The sequence below is a fragment of the Cyprinodon tularosa genome, unplaced genomic scaffold, assembly GCF_016077235.1.
Source record: "Cyprinodon tularosa strain WSP-4 unplaced genomic scaffold, ASM1607723v1 ctg495, whole genome shotgun sequence".
Taxonomy (NCBI): domain Eukaryota; kingdom Metazoa; phylum Chordata; class Actinopteri; order Cyprinodontiformes; family Cyprinodontidae; genus Cyprinodon; species Cyprinodon tularosa.
Window position 1 is genome coordinate 263848 of NW_024039224.1, and position 15286 is coordinate 279133.

Sequence of the window (15286 nt, forward strand, 5' to 3'; positions counted from 1 at the left end):
GGACTCAGAGAGAGAATAGGGACCCTTAACTGATTGCCCCCCCCCCCCACCCCCCCCCCCACCCCACCCCAGAATTCAAATAAAACTGTAAAACAAAAATAATCTAACTTGTACATGTTGGTCTGAGATATAAAATCTGATTACAACTAAAAAGAGCAAAAATATTTAGATACATTTGCACGCATTCTACCAAAAAGCCCTCTTTATCTACACCAAATCAAATGTTTTTAATGTACTCAATGATATTTATACATGCAACATCTTACACCAAAACTAATGGTTCTATTTGAACAGCTGAAAATTCTAGTTGGAGATTTAGCCCAGATTTGATTGAGCTTAAACATAAATTATCATTGATTGACAAGCATCACTCTTGTGACATACCTCTGCATGTTTCAATAGGAATTGGTTTTGGATGACTTCTTCTCTGCTTGTTCATGCTGAGTAAAGTCATTAGAACATGCCTTTAGCATTTTGCAGTACTGCCATGCCTACTTTTTCCAACATTCTCGTCTTCCTTGTCTGCCCTGTTTACTCAGAGTCTTTAGGATCAAAGCCACGGTAACTATAAATCACCTAAATCTATGCGGTTTCCAAGAGAGAGTACGTATTCTAATGTCTGGCTCTTTAGAAAATAATGATTCTTGGCCTTTAAATCACATATTATCATGCTGACTGTCTATATAATTCCATTGCTGGGTATAAATCTCCAAACTAATAGGAATAATTCATGAAAATGTTTCTAATGCAATGAAAAAAGATAACCCAGCCTTTGCTTGCGGTCAGTGTCTTTCCTAGCCACATCAAAGCTAATATTTACTTGAAAAGTCTGAAACAGTCTTTACCTTACATAATACCTAAATTATTACACATTTCATATATTTTTAGATCCTTTAAAGTTTTAAAAGACAAAACAGAGTCATAACTGTCATGCTAGATTAAGTGTTTCAGGGTGGAATGGTGCATCAAAACCACTAGGTATTCTCAGGAGTGCCCATAAACAAAAAAAATCTAAATAAATAACCCCAGCCACCCACCTTTTATATCTGTTTCTCTTTATGCCCAGATAAACTTACCTCACAGGCAGATTAAGAAAACATGTTTCTTGCATTATGTTAAAACTGTGCCATTATTCTTCTTCTAAGTGAAGTTTAAAACATTTAATATAGATATGACACATAGGATAATAGAAAATCTAAAGCGCGTCATTGGCAACATGACACTGCCGCTTGGTAATTGGTCTGAGCTGTACTGAAACTTGTTATTTTGTCTGGATGTTCAGCGTCTTGTCACAATTATCACCCTGCATATGATGTTTGAGGATTTTTTTCTCAGCTCCCAATGTCTGCTTTTATTAGAACAGGAATGCCATTTATTTCTGCCAATCTGTCACAGTCAGATGATTACAAAATGCCTCACATGTTTCCAGAATAATGGATTCGGTCTTGGAGGTATTCATTGTTATTATTAAAACCTTGAAAAGTTTGGCTCTCTCTCTCTGAGATACCTGTTTAATTAAGCTAAATATATCAAATCCGCACAGGTAAACTAATTTACTGTTTCATAGAAAAATTAGATATTTAGAAAATGCCAGTTTCACCTACACTAATCGAATAAATGATATGGCTATTTATGTTTTCCTGCCAAGCTTTCATTAATTGGACTTTCCAACACTAAATGGCTGAAAAAATAAAAATTGGATCACTATATACAGATAATCTGAGAGAATGCAACAGAATCACAAGGACTGATGTAGTCCCATCAACGTCATTAATGTGCAACCCCCTAACTGTTTTCCGGTGTTACATCAGGATGGCATGCTCACATCAAACAAACGGCTGCAGGGTTTACCTGGAAGCCGCCTGAGGCAATCGCTCTCACACCCCGATTGACTGGCGTGTTCTTGCCTTCCCAAATGAGCCAAAATAGAGGTTTCTCAACCCTCCTTCTCACAGTTCCAATATAAACCTAGTCTGAAAAGAATTACTCTTGTAACATTTCTAGTCCCCCTTCTCCCCATCTTGTTGCTATTCCTCTTTCTTTTCATCCCTCTGCTTGTCTCCCTGTGTCTTATCTAATCCCTATGCCTTCCTGAATCCCTTGTTTTCTCCTCTCTTTGGATCAGTGCCCACTGTGCCACCGGGAAATGTCCAAGCTGAGGCTGTCAACTCCACCACTGTGCGTTTTACCTGGAGTGCCCCAAGTCCTCAGTTTATCAATGGAATCAACCAGGGATACAAGGTGAGCAGCCCCTTTCTGTCAACCAGTGCACTCTAGTGGTCAGTGTCAGCAGGGCAGCCTTTTGCTTTCGACTGATGAACTAGGAATATATCATTGTCAGAATGCATGGGCTGGAAATCTAATTATCCATCTTGCTATGAGCTTAATTGATGTGAATTGCTTAAGATGTTCTCATTATTTCATTGCATGCACTATGTTTTATGTCATTACCTCTATCTTCCAGCTATTGGCATGGGAACCCAGTCGTTCTAATGAGGTCACAGTGGTTATGGTTCGACCCAACTTTCAGGACAGTGTTCATGTGGGTTACATCTCAGGCCTTAAAAAGTTCACCGAGTACTACACTTCAGTATTATGCTTTACTACCCCTGGAGATGGACCCCGGAGTCCCCCTCAGCGCTTGCGAACCCATGAGGACAGTATGTCATTTATAATAGATTTTATTCAAAATTAGTTTATTTATTTATCATAGAAAATGACCGATGCTTTCTGATTTAACAATATATTTATATTCTATTTTTAGCCCCTGGGGCAGTGGGACACCTCAGCTTCACTGACATCTTGGACACCTCATTAAAAGTCAGCTGGAAGGAACCGCAAGAGAAAAATGGAATTCTTACAGGTAGCTAAAAGTGTTATATTGCTTTGTAAAATAACTTAAATCCTTTCATAATTTCCAAACTTGTCTTCTTATAATTACCACTTTCAATGTATTTATTGGTGGGTGAGGTGTCTAGCCAAGACCTAAAGTACTGAGAAAACACCTTAATTTGTCCAAAAGATTTTTGTTTTTTGTGCAATTTTATCATGGACCCACAGAGAAGACCATGAGCTTTAACTTCTTGATTGGTTCATAAAGTTGTTTTTACTGTATGCTAGCTATCCTTGAAGTTATTTTCGGGTCAATCTTGCATAAAAGCCAAATTGGTAGAGGACATAACTAATAGCTGATATTTTTGACAGATTCTCCTGCCGGAGCTGTTGATCTCTGCAGCTCCTCCAGAGTTACCCTTGTTTTCTAGTACTGTTTCCCCTTTAGCCAGTCTGTCCTTTAGTTGGCAGTTGTTCCATCCTTTTTTATTTTTGGGCTTATGGTGGATTGACTCAACCTTTGCCCATTATTTATTTATTCATTCATTCATTTAATACCTTTAGTTTACTTTAATCTGCTGTTTTCCTCTATTTTCTTAATGCTGTTTGTCACCTCATGCTCTGTAATAAACCTATAAGATCACCACAGAACAGTATCTTTTCACACATTTCCCATGGTGTCTACTTACTATGTACATACATTTTGAAGGCATGTGTTATTTAAAACATGTTTAATCAGACTGCGAAAATTGTTTCAATTCATTTTTTATTGCAGTTATAACTTTTTTTTTCTTGCTTTGGGAAGCTATTATAATTATAAAAATAAACTACTACTGTTTAAAGAAAAGAAACAACATTATTTTCTTTAAATTATATCAGTTTTGCTTGATGGTCAAATGATCAGGCCTATTTAAATTGCATGCCTGGAAGGAGATGTGTGTAAGAAAATATCCTAATTAGCAATTGTATATCAAAGGGTCTACTTCTGACATACTACTAGAAGTATATTGCATATTTAACTCATGAGTACATTTAAAGTGTGCACATCACCAGTGTTGTTGCTAGTATAAAGCAGTACTACTTAAATTATAGTAAGTTAGTATATCAATTCATATAATTCAAAGTGACTCTGATGGTGACTACTTAGAGACAGTGCTTTGGAAAGCTTTGTGCCAGAGTCAGTTTTCTGGATCATGCTGATGTCAACCCCTTCAAAACCACACTTTGGCAGAGTTACAACAGCAGATCACTTGCTCTATGAATGCTTGCCAGTCCAGGGTACTAACAGCAGGAAGAGAGAATGAGATGTAAAAGCAGACCATCTCAGTAGAGGTGAAGAAAAAAAAGAGTAAAAGGGCGAAGATGAAAGAAGTTGAAAATGTATCTTTATAATATGTGGAGTAGCAAAGAAGTGCAGGTCCTCAACTACATTTTAGCACAAAAATAGCAAAGGACACCCCATGAGACGGACTTTCTTCTGCCCCACGCTGCCCTTGTTGTAGCAGCATGAAGCTGTTTGTCTAAAAAACTCGGTTGAAAGCACACCAGACCAAATGATGGAGCTGATCCTTTGAAAAGACCAGCAGGATGAATAGCAAAGAAAATACCAAAGAAACAACAGAGGAAGATAAGAAGTGGTGGCAAACCCTCTCATGGTCTCTTCAAGGTGCAGTGGTATTAGCTCATGCTTCTCCAAGATATCACTGGCAGTGATAATGATTTCCAGACCTTCCATCAGATTTTGTCACTAGATTTTCTAAAGAGATTTGGAAAACTAATTTAGACTTAATTAAGAAGATTTACAAAAAGATGTACAACTTTGGAGCCTTAGGATAAGAAACATTACAAGCCTATTAACATGGGAAAACTTTACAAAAAATGTGAACAATGCCAAAATCGCCGTTTTTTTTTGGGTGCAAAGAATGTGATGAACTGCTCTAATTCCAACTGATTCCAATTCAATGACTAAAAATAAATTATTTTTAATAGTCGATAATACAGAATAAAGAGCCCTTGTACCTTTTATTTACAGCCTTGGGGAGCAGTGGGCTGCCATCATGGGGTGCCCGGGAAGCAATAAGGGGGTTAAGGGTCTTGCTCAGTGAGCCAGAGTGGCAGTCTGTGGGACTGGGGCTCAAACTCAGCACCTCATGATTTCAAGCTTTATGCCCTAACCACTAGGCCGCCACTCCCCATATGTTTACTGATTTGTGATTTTGTTATACAGAACACTGTTTTCTTAGGCTGATTTTAGTTTCAAGTGAGTAAATCTTAGCTAAAACCTCAAATAGAGTGTGTTTTAACATTTTACACTATTCTACATCTATTTTGTGTATCAACATTCTTAGTACAAAGATTATTGAACTTCTTAAATGTGTTATTCTTATTAATTTTATCATGTATCCATTCCTATTCTACCTCAATATGTCAAATGAAATCTTAAACATGAATAAAGAATTTTATATTTGTGAAAATGGGTAAAATGCAATATTCTGTGCAGGTTTCTATTGGCAAAAACTGCCAGTGACAAAAAAAAAAAAAGTTTTTCTGAACATAACCAGGAGGAAATCTAAAAGTTCTTACATATTATCTCTTAAAGCTACAGTGTGTAATAATTACAGGGATATACAGTCAGAAATGTAATATATTATACATAACTATGTTATTTATCATCATCTACGAGCTCAGCCTCTTAACCTTAATATTTGCATTGCCTTAGAATTCGTTATTTATAATTACATAGGAGCGGGTCTTGCAGCCATGGAGGCAGACATCTTTGTGCTACGGCAGCGCAGAGCCAACAAACTAGCCATTGCGAGATCGCCCATTACACTCGAAAGTAACTACGGCAAGTAGAGAGAGATTAACTGAGACGGTACTGAACACACAGACTAATGAAATACTATCTGTAAAATTATCTATGTAAACAAACCTCATCACTTGAGAAGGTAGGTGATGCGGACGTCGTGGAAGACATTTTGTCCCGTAACGCTCGCCGTACTGTTGGGGGGGAGAAGAGGTGGGGGGGAGATGTTCATGTTGCTGCGGTCTGCAGTCTGGATGTTAGATGTCGCTGAAAATTACACACTGTAGCTTTAAGGCGGCCTATGAAGTGAAATGCATGTGGTTATTTTATAATGAAAAGGTAGAAACCTCTGAAGTAATCACACTTTTTTGTTAAAGAGTGCATATAACCTCATGGAGGTTATGCTATAAGATGACTTTGAAGTAATGTATCATTTTAAATCCACCTCACTACAGTTCATCTCTTTCTCCTGCTCTGTTAAACTAAGTTCCAATATTTAGATTTAAGTGTGTGGTAGTAACACACTAAAACACGCTAAAAAATTTGAAGGCTTTTGATGACTTTTAGGCTTATGGAATACATTATGCTTACTTTAATGGATTGTGCTATTTTAAAATATATTTCAGGTTATCGAATCTCTTGGGAGGAGTTCAACAGGACAAACACCAGGGTGACCCATTACTTGCCCAACTTGACTCAAGAGTATAAGGTTACAGGACTTACTGCCCTTACCACTTACACCATTCAGGTAGCGGCCATGACTTCCAAAGGTCAAGGTCAGCTATCCTCATCAACCATATCTTCTGGCGTACCTCCAGGTCAGTCTCCAAATGAAAGATGAGAAGTAATTGAACATTACAGAAATCTACTGATGGTGAATGAAAATAATTTTTATTGAAAACGTTGGCTTTATATTCTGCTGAGAATCATGATTTGTTTGTAGGTTTTCTTTAACATAATTTTTTTATGTTTTTGACAGAGCTGCCCGGTCCTCCCACCAATTTAGCCATCTCTAACATCGGCCCACGTTCAGTCAGCCTGCAGTTTAAACCAGGATATGATGGCAAGACATCAATTTCCCGTTGGCTGGTTGAAGCTCAGGTATGGCAATTCATGTTCAACATATTAAGGACAACACGTTCCTTAATTGGATCTTTTTCTGTCAGTTTCATTTGCCTCACTGCTTATGCAGGCTCATGTCCCTGTGCATTTCAGATTGGCATAATAGGGGAAAACGAAGAGTGGCTGATGGTTCAGGAGCTGGCTAATGAACCTGATGCTAGGTCACTGGAGGTCTTCGACCTGAACCCCTATACTTTCTACAGGTGCACACATGCATACCAACAAACCATTGTACACACGTAATGAATAATAAAAAAAAAACATTCTTCCACCTCATTCAAATACAACTGATAATATCTTCATTGTTAAACCCATCTATTTATCTAAAGTTTAAATAAATTGCCTTTTAGATTAATTAATTAATCAGTTTATATGGTAAAAGCATTGTAAGTTATTTTGATTTTATATTATGGACCTACACAAAGCTGCATGCAATTATATAGGTGTAAGGATATAAAAAATTCAAGCAATTCAAGTAGTTTTCAGAGTAAATTAATCAGTCTAAATAGGGTTTGCTCTTAACAGGACAAGATCTAAAACTATTTTACTAGTATAAATACTTTCGAAAGGCACCTACATGTTAGTTTAGTGAGTATCTTATGTACCTACTAATATCAGATTTGTTGTGTTTAAGGTTCAGGATGCGTCAGGTGAACATAGTGGGCACCAGTCCTCCAAGTCAGCCCTCAAGGAAGATCCAGACGCTTCAAGCTCCTCCAGACATCTCCCCTGCCAACGTGACCCTGCGGACCGCCAGTGAAACCAGCCTTTGGCTTCGCTGGGTGGTATGGATTCATTGCATACTAGACCCGATAAAGACAGCATGACACTGGCTAGTTTAATTAGATTTTCATGGACATTTTTTCAGGTTTTGCAATGAGTGATTCGAATAGGCTTATTTTCTTTTAACATCTCTCTTGTGTGTATTCTTTAAATGTAATGATGGAACTAAAATCAAATAGGCCAGATGTCCTTGAGCTGTTAGATAAGCTTAGTAAAATCTCTATTTAGATGATTAGGTTTGACATTTAGTGACGTTTTCAGGGCTTTTATAAAACTGTTTCTGCACACTGGGGGCTTTTTTTTTATTAAGATATTAAAGAACATGCAATATTACTTTTAGTGGTGCAAAAGCTGGACTTTCTGTGTCCTTGGAACAGCTCCTTTCTGCATCAGCATTTGGCAGTGGATTTTTTTTACCACGTCTCTCTATTACTATCCCTGCACTAGTGGTTAAGACTTGAGTCACAGAGGTTTGTCATATCACTGCAGCCATTGCAAGATTAAACAGAGAGGATCTATCTGGATTAAAAGACACAGGGTTGTCAGCAAAGGAATCTGCTCTGCAGGTTGATGACAGAGCTCATTGACTGTGATCCGTGCTAATGCTGGATAGTTTTAAAAAGTAAATTAAGTATTTTCAGACTATAGTGTTGGACACATGAAAGTATTTATAACAGAAAAATTATTTTGAGAGAATTAACACCTGAAAATATATTTATATAGAGACATTTGAAATGTGTTGTTAACTATTTTTTGTTTTGGTTTTTTTGCAATGTTTTTGTCACAATTTTTTAGGGTGTTCCGTACAAAAGTTAAGTTAGCAACTACAGAGCAGCATGTGGAGTTATTATGATTTAATAAAGAAGAAAAAATCTAAAAATTTACAGTTAGATACTAGGAGGAAGCAGCTTTGAAACGGTTCACAGAAGAGGCAGAAAAACCTAGGAACCCAGTAGGGAACAATGAAGACAGGTGAGCATATATAATTAGGGAAGGGGTGTAGAATTGACTGGCAAACAGAATGGCTAATCTAGGAAAATTAGACGCAGCTTAGGCAGAGTGAAGGCAGAGCAGCTAGAGGGGAGTGACTAATTAACCAGAATGAACTGAGCTCTCTGCAAAACACTCCTAATCCAAGGGGAAATTCTAAACAGAAATAAACGAAGAATGCATGAGGAATTATGTAAGATAAATAAGTTAAAAAGAACTAAAACTAAAGCATGAACTAATTAAAGGGAAGACAGAACATAATAAGAAAATGATGAAAACAGAAACAAAGAAAGATAAATTCCAAAACACTCGTCGCATTTCCTTGGGGCAGCCTTTACTATGCTATATGTTTTTTTCTTGGGACAGCCTCCTATATGTGTGCATTGATGCCCTTTCTATACTTCACATGGCTGCAAACAATGGGTTTAGTTACAGAATGGAGAACAGCAAATCTCAGGGGTTTCTTGCAAAGGCTGCTGAACTTAATTTCAGGTTTATCCGATTCACAGTAAAATATGGCAGCAGTGAGATTAAGGCTTGAGGAATAACTGGTAAAATCAATATTATGTTTATTGCCTTTAATGTGTGCACATCAATACAACCAGTTTTTTTCTTTTTTTTCTTTTTCTAATATTTACTTGAAATGCAAAGAATATTTGTCACATTGTATGTAGAAAACTTTTTTATTCCCAAAAAAGGCAGATTGCTATGGGTGTTTACACTTTTGAGAACCATTATACTTTAACATATTTCCTTGTAGTTTCGTATTAAATGGGTTAATTATCAACTCCACTTTAAAAAAACTGCCTCTCATAGTTTTTGTTGATGCCTCTTGTGTGTTTTTAAATTACTGTTAAGTGCCACTTCTCATGTGTTATTTCTTCATTATGCACCCAGAAGGATAAGATATAATTCATATTTTTTTTTTTTACTGCGAGAAGGGATCTAAAATATCATCAACCCTCTCAGCCTCTTCCAGAGTGGGAGTACAATGGCAATCCAGATTTTGTGGGCTATCGTATCCAATACTTCAAGGCGGGATCAAAAGGGGGCGTTCTTTCTCATGTCATCATGGACCGGCTGGAGAGGGAGTTCACTATAGAGGACTTAGAGGAGTGGACGGAGTATGAGGTCAGAGTTCAGGCTGTCAACGGTATTGGATCTGGACCTTGGAGTCAAGCAGTACATGGCCGGACCAGGGAGTCTGGTGAGACGGATTAAGAGTGAATGTAGACTTTTTAAAATCCAAAATTATTATTGAACCACAGTAAAACTTTGCGGTGTTGTACTGCAGTACCTTCAAGTGGTCCCAGCAATGTATCGGCATTCGCCACAACCTCCAGCAGCATCCTGGTGCGGTGGGCAGAGGTTCAAGAGGCAGACTGCAACGGTCTCATACTGGGCTACAAGGTCATTTTCCCCTATATATCATATATATATCTATATATATATATATATATATAGATATATATGTTTTATTTTTTTTTCTAAAATCATATTGTTATAAATAACCTTCACATCTTCAGGTTGTATATAAGGAAAAAGACTCAGACACAGCACCGCACTTCTGGACAGTAGAGGGCAACAACAGCCATAGTGTCCAGTTAAGTGCTTTGGGCAAGTATGTCCTGTATGAGATCCAAGTTCTGGCCTTCACACGAATTGGAGATGGAAGGAGCAGCTCACCTCCTATTCTAGAGAGAACATTGGATGATGGTAAATATTACTTTTACTAACCAGATAAACAGACTGGTGTTCTGCCAGATGAGCATACCCAGTCAGACCAGCATATGCATAGTGAATACCCGTTTATCCCTTTAGTGTATCTCGTAAGTTTATCCCTAGTTATCCCTTTAGTTTATCCCTTTAGTTTTGTATGAAAAAATAGACTATAAACTACCTCAACAGGCCCGTATCCCTTTAGTCATGTACAAAAAAAAATTTAATGACTTACTTTTTGTTGTTTTTTTAAGCTGATGGCGAACTCCCCTTAAATATTTTTTTTTGTACATGACTAAAGGGAAACACACCCGAGGTAGTTTAAAGTCTATTTTTCGTACGAAACTAAATAGATAAATGCAAATCGGACGTCTTGCGCATGTGTATTGACTATGGATGTGCTGGTCTTACTGGGTATGTTCCTCTGACAGAACACTGGCAAAACTAATAATTTCATTCTAAAGCAGTAATTAAAGTTATACAATTAGATTTTTGGTTTGTTTCTGTAAACTTTGTAGAGCAAAAATATTGTATCTGAAGTGGTGCAAAATGCATTGATTTTGATTCATATTTTATTTGTAATTGTTTTGTCCTTATTAGAATAATTTTAAATTTTATTTAAATAATATGGTAAAATCTAATAAGCGTAAGATTTGTTCGGTTTTTTTGTCTGTTTTTTTTTTTAAAGACATTTGGGTTTTCCCTACATAGTTATGATTTTGTTACCGTGTTAACAATCATTTATTTTTCTCCATGTATTTTGTTTAATAATTAAGTAATCTCTATGGACCATTTATACATTTTGGGGATTTTATCTATGTTAGTACCAGGCCCTCCAGTCGGCATCCTGTTTCCAGAAGTCAGAACAACATCAGTCAGGCTGATCTGGCAGCCTCCTGCACACCCCAATGGCATCATACTTGGTAAGATTACTTGCTCCGGTCAAGGCAAGCGAGGGGAGATTTGTTGTGTTGCATATTTAAATTGTGTGGAAATTTAAAGGCTGCATTGGATGCATGAGAGACCAGAAAGACAAAGAAGCAAAAGATGATGTTTTACACCTCTAAATGTGTAAGATTTAAAGCAAGAAAAATTGTGTGTTAAATAAAGAGAGTCAGAAAGAAAACAAAATGTTTGTTTAGATTTGAACAAAAAATACAATCAAAAAATTAATTACCTTGATTTGTCCTCATGTTATGAGTTGGACTTATATTACCATATATTTGTTCACTTTGATTTTATTCCTCTGCTGGGATTCCCTCAGCCTATCAGATCACCTACAGAAGAAACTCATCAAACAGCAATGCTGCCACGGTGGATGTGCTCAGCCCCAGTGCTCGACAGTACACTGCAGCTGGACTGAAACCAGAAACGGTTTACATATTCCGTCTCACTGCCCAGACGCGCAAAGGCTGGGGTGAGGCCTCAGAGGCTTTGGTGGTCACCACAGAAAAGAGAGGCAAGAATGAAATATTTGCAGTTCAAATATATGATTAAAGTGCATTAACCTCTGAATATTAGACTTAAATGGGATTGACTGTGTCTGCCCCTCAGCTCGACCTCAGCCCACCAGTCGCCCTGTCGTCCCTCAAGAAGAAGTCCAGGCTCGCAGAGTCCTGTTATCATGGGAACCAGGCAGTGATGGCCTGTCTCCAGTTCGTTACTACACAGTGCAGTATAGAGAGCTTCCAGACAGCAACTGGACTGTTCACTCTGCATCAGTCAGCCATGAGACAAGTTCTTACATAGTAGACAGGTAAATATAATTTTTTATACCAAAAAAAAAAGTGTTGTATAGCACTTAAAAGGCATTTTCATCCCGGAAGCATGATCCGTACCATCAGCTCATTTGCAAATGCCCAACCAGTTATACATCAGGGTCGCCCTTGATTTTATTTTGTCAAAAATACCTAAATTACATTTTTCCTCCTCAAAAATAGTAAGCATACTAAACTATAATGTGTCAAAGGTTAATAATGTATTTCCTGAGAATATAAATGCATTTAAATCCTTTCTGTTTTATCACTCGTTTGTGCCGGAAATGCGATCCCACGCTACTTCCGGGAGCTAACTTTTTCTGCTTTGGATTTAAACATAAATCTAGACTTTTCTGAGTTTAATTTTTTCCTTTCGTTAACATTATGGTATATAGTGCATAATCTTAAGAAAGCTGTAACTTAAAAAAAAAAGATAAATATGGTTTAATCATATTTAACCGGACTACTCTGAGAATGTCCGATGATGTTCTCAGAAAAGCAATTTAACAGGCAAAATGAAAAGGCATCATATTCTCTCAGAAAAGTCATAACAAATGTTTTAAAGATGTTTATTAGCAGTCTTTAGTGATTTAAGGATAGAACTAAGTACTTTTGGTACAATAATTACATTATTTTTGGCGACCTAGATAGATATCTTCTTGCACATGCGCATTTCATCATGAAATGGCTGGAAGTTCAGGGAAAAAAACTTATCTTGTTGAAAAGAAGTGTATAGGCTAAGGATAATTTCAGCACTTATTCAGGCCGTGTGCCGTTTCAGAAAGCTACAACCCAAAATTCAACTTCCAAGGTGTCACAGACACAGAATAAGTTCATGATAACATCTAAAATTCAAGAATTTAGTTAATAGAAGAGAAATGATCACAGATGGAACTTAGAAGAGAGTTCAGGCATGAATCCTTATTTAGAGATCAGACTGGGGGTCCGGATAGCAGATCCGCCATGGGCAGTGCAAAAGGGAAGTAATCTGAAGGCAAAGACTCGGTCAATAATGAGGTAACAGATGAGAGCAGGGATAAAATGTTTGATTTTTACTGACACAGGGCAGTCAATAATCTGGAAGGAAGGCGGAGACTGGGTGGGGCTTATATACATAGTTCTGCCAGTAGAGAAACTGAGAGACAATTGGGCATACCACAGGTGGGTTAAATGAAGTGCACTGAAACAAAGAGGCATTGAAGAAAGAATGTGGAGACATTTAGTTAAAACAAATCCCTAGCATGGCATGATAAAAACAGTACATGCCATTTACCATTTACCATAAAAACAGTAATCACAAGAGTAACCATGCTCATAAAAGCAGGTGTTGGTACCTTTGCCTGTGTGGACAGGTACCAAATCCTGCTGGGAAATAAAATGATCATCTCCATTAAGCTTTTCATCAGATTTAGGTTTGAAACTCACTGAATTACAACAGATAAGTTCAATGGAGTAGTGTAAGTCATCTACCCAACTCATCAGCGACATGAAACCGTCACAATGGACTTCAGACAACTTGGATTCTGGCCTTTGCAGTGTTCCCTGAGTTCCCAGATTTGAGAATGCTAGATCTCTGACCTTTAGTCATTTTTCACCTTAATCCTTGTAGACACTTTTGAGTTTTGCTCTGGAGCAAGAGGGGTTTTACAGACATTGCAGTACATGTCCTGGATATATGTTTTTGCAGTGCCTCCTAAAAAAAACGTAGCCTGTTCATCGTCCTTTTCATTGTCTGGCAAACTGTTGAATAAGGTTTGCTTCACAATCTCCCAAAAGTTAAACTTTGTACACCTGCCTTTTCTGTCATACATTTTCCTACCAGTCAGCTTTATTAAAATGCTTATTTAATGCATAGCTACAGATAACCGTTTCCACTGGTTTACAGGTTAAAGCCTTTCACCTCTTACCAGTTTCGTGTTAAAGCCACAAACGACATAGGGGACAGTGAATACAGTGAGGAGAGTGAGGCCATTACAACGCTACAAGACAGTAAGTATCATTAACAGGTCATATGAACCAAGTAAATCACACAGCTAATTTTTTATATATTGGTTCTAAACAAAATCTGCTACTCTATCATTTGGCTCTACCTTTTTTTTTTTTTTTTTTTTACAAATAGTATTTTATGTCAGAAGTGTGAGGTTTATATAAGTTTGTTTGACTTACAGTTTCCACATATGTCGTGAACTTTAACACATATTTTTTTATCTTTTCAAGCCCCAGATAAAGCCCCAACAATACTGTCTGTTACTCCACACACCACCACGTCTGTCCTGGTTCGTTGGCAGGTACGTTGCTTCATCAATCTCCTCCGTTGGAATGTGGAATACGAATCCTATGGACATCCAATATTTGATTATTTTATCACTTTGAAATATAATACATTTAGAATATTTCATGTTCCTTTCAGCCACCTTCAGAGGATCACATCAATGGAGTTCTGCTGGGATTCAGGGTCAGGTACCGGGAGCTCCATTATGATCAACTTCGCAGCTTCTCTGTCCGTACAGTAAATAGTCCTTCTGCAAACTGGGCGGATTTCACATGTAAATATTATTATTATTAATACTAGGTTATGTCCGTGATATGCTTTTTTATATTCTCAAATATTAAATTCTTATATTTTCTGACCTTTACCTTTCGGCATCCATCCTCCAGCTCCTTACAGCATCAAAAACCTGACGGAATCCTCTTTAACCCAGTATGAACTCGACAGTAAGTCCCCCTGGTTCATTTTCTATCACTATGTCTGATTTTAAATATCACTTAGTGAATATTATTCTCACAACATAGAGCACTTGTATTATTTTAAGCAATATTCTGCAGTATCCTCCCACTCAGCTGCAGCCACTGTTTTTTCTTATTTGTGTATTTGTGACTTTAATCTCTGCAAGCTGCCATGTCATTATTCCAGCATGGTTTCCTTCTTTTTAATCACTGGCAATTCTTCCCACGTGCTTCCAAAACAGCCCTGTCTTTTGATCAGTTTGCATTATATTTCTAACCCGCTGCCTTCGCTGTGTGATCCTATCTTGCCATGGGCATTTGTATGAATTGGTTTTTCTTCTGAATATCATTTTTCGTCTTTTTTATTTCTTGCTCTTTCATCCTAAGTCCTCTATTAAGATGCTGCCTTGCATTCTTCTTTTCAGATTTGAACAAACACAAACGCTATGAGATCCTTCTCAGCGTGTATAATGCAGTTGGGGAGGGTCCGAGCAGTGCACCGCAGGAAGTTTTTGTCGGAGAGGCGGGTAGGGTTAATTTCACAGTTTGA

At 37.5% G+C, this 15286-nt stretch overlaps 1 protein-coding gene across 4 annotated transcripts in view; it reads left to right on the plus strand.

Moving 5' to 3' along the window:
• sdk2a (sidekick cell adhesion molecule 2a) overlaps positions 1–15286 on the plus strand; it is a 123486-nt gene that overhangs the window by 92730 nt on the left and 15470 nt on the right. For all 4 annotated transcript variants that reach the window (XM_038302602.1, XM_038302604.1, XM_038302603.1 and 1 more), the window contains exons 18-35: positions 2126–2241; positions 2465–2660; positions 2765–2863; positions 6265–6456; positions 6618–6739; positions 6854–6963; positions 7395–7545; positions 9503–9740; positions 9828–9943; positions 10060–10249; positions 11077–11175; positions 11517–11711; positions 11807–12008; positions 13895–13998; positions 14227–14297; positions 14420–14555; positions 14668–14724; positions 15162–15263. In XM_038302602.1, coding sequence (XP_038158530.1) covers positions 2126–2241; positions 2465–2660; positions 2765–2863; positions 6265–6456; positions 6618–6739; positions 6854–6963; positions 7395–7545; positions 9503–9740; positions 9828–9943; positions 10060–10249; positions 11077–11175; positions 11517–11711; positions 11807–12008; positions 13895–13998; positions 14227–14297; positions 14420–14555; positions 14668–14724; positions 15162–15263 — 2496 coding nt within the window. The remainder of the gene's footprint in view (positions 1–2125; positions 2242–2464; positions 2661–2764; positions 2864–6264; positions 6457–6617; positions 6740–6853; positions 6964–7394; positions 7546–9502; positions 9741–9827; positions 9944–10059; positions 10250–11076; positions 11176–11516; positions 11712–11806; positions 12009–13894; positions 13999–14226; positions 14298–14419; positions 14556–14667; positions 14725–15161; positions 15264–15286) is intronic.